Source organism: Protobothrops mucrosquamatus, unplaced genomic scaffold (genome assembly GCF_001527695.2).
Source record: "Protobothrops mucrosquamatus isolate PMUCROS unplaced genomic scaffold, P.Mucros_1.0 scaffold1186, whole genome shotgun sequence".
NCBI lineage: Eukaryota > Metazoa > Chordata > Lepidosauria > Squamata > Viperidae > Protobothrops > Protobothrops mucrosquamatus.
Genome location: NW_015387399.1, coordinates 470,907 through 476,188, shown reverse-complemented (window position 1 = coordinate 476,188; position 5,282 = coordinate 470,907). Strand labels below are relative to the sequence as shown.

General features: G+C 37.2%; 1 protein-coding gene across 1 annotated transcript in view; it reads left to right on the top strand.

Moving 5' to 3' along the window:
• The window catches only part of ST3GAL6 (ST3 beta-galactoside alpha-2,3-sialyltransferase 6), a gene marked incomplete in the record, with an annotated part of 48,028 nt that overhangs the window by 12,071 nt on the left and 30,675 nt on the right, over positions 1-5,282 (top strand). Inside the window, 1 exon segment of the mRNA XM_015820814.1 lies at positions 1,304-1,490. Coding sequence (XP_015676300.1) covers positions 1,304-1,490 — 187 coding nt within the window.

The following is a 5,282-nucleotide window of genomic DNA, read 5'->3' as shown; positions in this document are numbered from 1 at the left end:
AATAAATAAATAAATAAATAAATAAATAAATAAATAAATAAATAAATAAATTGAGGACTACCTGTGTATCCTAAAAATCTAATAGAATGGTGTTATTTTCCACTTCTTTTCTAAAAAAATAATAGAGAAGGGGCCATTCTGACTGGCAAGAAAAGTGCTCCATACAGCTGGAATACAATTAACATTTCGCAGGGAGGCAATCAGAAGTATGCCAATCTGGACTGAGCAAATGGTCCTGTAGGCAGCAAGACCTGGACCATAGACGATTTTATATGATGTTACCAGCACATTAAATCTGAAACTTATTGGCTAGTAACGGTGTTTCTAGATAGCATTCTCATGCTAAATCATTTCTAATCTGTCTTCTAATTTGTCAACAAGCAGGCAACCGTCTTTTGAACCAACTGTTTGTTAGTATCCTCAAAAGGCAACACTATGTAGGCACCATTATAGTAATAATATGAAGCTCCTATAAGTGTAACCCAGATTGTGTCGGGCTGGTTTGCTTAGCATGATTCTATTCCTTTGGTTCAACCACCAAAGGAAGGCCTGCTTTGAATTCTCCCCCCCCCCCAAAAAAATACATAGAGTTGGATTATAAGATAGATCTTTTTAGTGGGACACAAGCATCTTTTTTGTATTCAGGAAGGCCCTCAAATCAGTTTTGTCCCAGCATCCTTACAATAGGCAGCAAACCTTTTAAAACAAAAATATTCATTTATTTATTAGATTTTTATTCCACCTTTATTACTTCTATAAGTAAGGCGGTGACCATACTAATATTCCTTTGTCCTCCTATTTTCCCACAACAATAACCGTGTGGGGTGGGGTGGTTTGAGAGAAAGTGACTGGCCCAAAGTCACGCAAGTAGTTTTCATGCCTACAGCAAGACTAGAACTCCTTATCAAAATGTTCACCTATTATGTGACCCCCAAATGTGTTTGATTTTGCCTTAGAATGCTATGTCATTAAGCCATTGTGATTTATATAATATATTGCTCATATACATAGTGTACTTTATTGTATCTTGTTTTGTTTCTTTTCTCATTGTTTAGAGTGTAGTCCTATACCTATTTACTTGGAATATGCCCTAATGAATATGATTAGTTTTTAGTCAATTGTATTGACACATTCTTTTACTATTATAATAGTAACTACAATCCTTTTCACCATTATCATTTAAAAAGAAATGATAAGATGAAAGTTGTTTCTAGGATTATTTTTCTAAATTAAGGAGTATCTACAGCACTGTATTTCATTTTTTAATACGCATTGCCCTATCTATGTATGATGCTTCCCACAGCAGCATTCAATATTGCGTAGGTGGTTTCTCGTTTTACTTCAATGGAAGGCGAGACACAATCAGTTGTGCTTCAAGACCTGGAAACCAAGATTCATGTGCAAAGCTGATGACAACAACATAATCTCTGCTAAATACAAGATGTGTCATTCACAGTATCGAAAGGCTAGGAGTCAATACAAAATGATGGGTGAGCAATTTTCAATTCATATATTCTTTAGCATACTTTTAAAACTAGGGATTCTCTGCTGATTATTCAAGCAGTCTTTGAAAGCAGTTTGATCTTCTTGCTTTCCCTCTAAGAGCTAAAACTGACGCTATGCATTTCAGAGATAAAAGCTTAGCTATTTAATGGAAGTTGTTTATCAGAGCTGTCTCCTTTTCCCATCACTGGAATAGATTTTTTTCCCCTCCTGATCCCAATTTATAGGTAATACAACCTGTTTTGCAACAATAAGTGTGCTTTGAAGTTTTATTGATCTGTTGCTAAAGGGATGTTCTCTTTGAAGAAAAAAGTAGCAGAAAAGTAAGTACTTTTATCAAAAAGTGATCAGATGCATCACTTTCCTGCTTACCTTATTAGGTACAAATAGCAGCTGATTTAGGAAAAGAACTCAATTGTCCCTGCTCATAGTTATTTCTAACTGGCTTATTTTTCTGGGAATTGTGTTAAGATTGAAATTTCAACAAAGAAACCTTGTTAATAATTGTAATATATCCTTTGTTTCTCAATACTTACACCTCTCTCTGCCACTACAGTATTTTGTTTTGTGCAACTTACCTGATATTGTACTTCCTTATTCTGTTATGCACCCTAAACATGGCTTTGATTTATGTCTGCTAATGTTTACTGATTTCAGAATCATCAGATTGGTTGATAAATGATAACTCAATGGCTGCATGTTAGAAATGAGGGAAAGCAAGAGATAGTCAAGTGTTTAGACTACCTGGGCCATCAACAGAGGTTGATGTTTTCTAAGAAATCTTTGAAAGAGATATTCTGACCTCCACATGGGGAGATAAACAAGTTTATTTACAAGCTGAAACTCTTTGTTATGCTTTCCCAACTCATAAGGCAATTTGGTTCTGGGGGCTGAATCCTTGTTCTAAATCTCTGCAAATAAGAGAGAATTGCCACCTCACCTTGGGATTTATGATTATTTCACCTGTCACTGCCCACTGCAAGATAGGTGGGAGAACAAAAGTCAGTGCCACTTTCCTTAAGATGACCAAATTTAATTGTTTATCTGCCCCTCAGTTCCTCTCACTCAAGTTGTGATGAAGAAAGATCTATTTTCCATTCCTAACCACACTGAAATTAGGAGGGCAGAAAACCTGGAGAAAGGCAAGATGCAGTGATTATGTCTGCGTGTCAGTCAGAAACCATTTCCTTTCTTTTTTACTTTTTAAAGGACTATTAATTTCCTATTTCAGGAGAAAAATCGCACTGATTATGCTCTGAAAACCTTTGAAATCTTGATTGTTCTCCCAGGCTTGCAGTAGGGTGCTGTTCAGCCCCTATGGGTAGTTTTTATTCAGTTTTCCCTTTTTGATGTCTATAATTTGTTCCTTATTTTTTTTAAAAAAATTATTCCTGCATTTAAAGTATAAGCCATTCAGAATTGATTGCAGTTGGTGGCCTCAACATTATGTAAATACAGTATGTATACTGGGAAGCAGCTGTGTCCTTCTGCTCCCTCACAGAGGAATGGTGGTGGGGAGCACAAGCTGCCTGACATCTCCTTATAAGCTTTCTCCAAGGCCTGCCAACTGAAGCTTGGGGAGGTGGGGAGGATGGGGGGGGGGAAGAACTCCAGTCTCACCTTTCTAATCTTCTAAACTCCCAGAGATGTGAGCCTAAGTAATAGAAGGTGGAGACCTTCATTTGTATGTGAACTCATTCCAGGTTCATCGTGCACCCTTCTCTGACTACCAATTTATTAAGTTCAAAGCCCATTTTGGGGAGAGGGGTAGATGAGGGAATATTGATCTCCAGAAAGACCTGCATGTATTATATCCATCCCACATTCCCCCAAAGAAACAGACTTGTCTGATTTCTCTCTCATTCAAAGTCAAAATGGTAATTGAGAGCATTATTTGGTGACTGAAGCATGCCCATAGCAGACTTAAGCAGCCACTAGGATCGGAGTTGTTGTCATCTCTTGTTCTCATCATCACCAAAATGCAGCAGAATGATGGTATGGCAAGATTTGTGATGGAAAAAAGAAGAGAAACACCACTTTAACAGGACAGTAATTATAGATGACTCTAGGCTGCCTTAGGAGCAGACTGGGATAAGATGAGGACACATCATTAAAAATGGTTAGTAACATGTTTTTATGCCACAACTGGTAAGACATGAAGATAAGCTTGTAATTTTGCATTCAACCCTTTCAAAGAAGGAGGCTGCATGCTTCAGCTGCAATAATAAAGCAAATAAATAGCAAAAGGAATATAAATCCAAATCCACTTGCTTAATTTTTATATTGTTAATACAGGAATTACAACATTTATAACATTGTGAGATTAGAGAAACAAACTTCTCTGTGATCATCTTTTACACTATCCTGTTAAATTGATTTTCTCATATTTTAACTTTAATTCACTTCTGGATTTATCAATGGTATAGGCAAATCATTATGTGGTTTATTGCAAGAAAACAATGTGGTACTGTTGTTTTCAGACAAGTAATGCGTTACTTCTGAAGCAATGCTGAAAAATCTGGGAGCACCAATTTTACACAGCACAAATGCAAGCCATCATCAATGTGGTATCTATCAGATGGGTGACTCATGACCCTGTCTTTCCAGTCAACCCACCCTCAATGACAGAAGAAAGTTGGGGAAGGCTCATATTTAAAATCTGTCAGTGGATGTTTGGAAAACGGAGGCCTGATTCACATGTAGAATTAAGCTACAATTGATGGGTTTAACATAACACTGTTAAACCAAAACCAAACAAACCACCCAATGGTTTACATAACATGGAAGGTAATTGTGGCTTAAATATTCACCAAGTCCATTCTCTCCATTTGCTGAATCCTGCTGTGGGCTTGCCCACGCAAGGTAGGGATGAATTTTGACAATACCCTCCACTTTGATTCTGAAAACCTTCTCAAATTTTTATTTAATTGGTGGCTCTGCTCTGAATTGCTTATGGCACCTTAAGAACTTAAGCATCCACAGAACCCCTCTTCCAAGGGACTAATATCCTTTCTCTTCAGAAATAGTCATTCCAAACTAAGGCATCCAAGATTCAAGTTTGCCTTGAATATTTCATCTATCAGGATTCTGGAAGTATGCCTTCTCTATAGCAGTGCCTGCCCAATGGAATGACAGTCCCCCCTTCCAAAGACCCAGATCTCTCCCCCCCCTCCCCTTCTCTAGACTAGGAGCTGTTAAGATATGCCTCTTCACCCAGGCTTTTAGCAAGGGAGAATGAGAGTTTCATCATGCTTATCTTTTATTGTATTTTTTTTTATCTTTGGGAGCTGCTCAGAGTGGCTGAGAGCCAAGTGATATACAAGTTTAAGAAATTATTGTTAAATAATTCTAAGGGCAGTTAAGGCAACACTCCATTATACAGGTGAAACTCGAAAAATTAGAATATCGTGCAAAAGTTCATTTATTTCAGTAATGCAACTTAAAAGGTGAACCTAATATATGAGATAGACTCATTACATGCAAAGCAAGATAGTTCAAGCCGTGATGTGTCATAACTGTGATGATTATGGCTTACAGCTCATGAAAACCCCAAATCCACAATCTTAGAAAATTAGAATATTACATGCAATCAATAAAACAAGGATTGTACATAGAACAATATCAACAACGCTTCTGATGTTGTTTGTTGTTCAGGAGCGGCTTGACAAGAGGAATACGACATTTGCATCATTACATGCAAAGCAAGATAGTTCAAGCCGTGATGTGTCATAAGTAAGATGATTATGGCTTACAGCTCATGAAAACCCCAAATCAGAAGC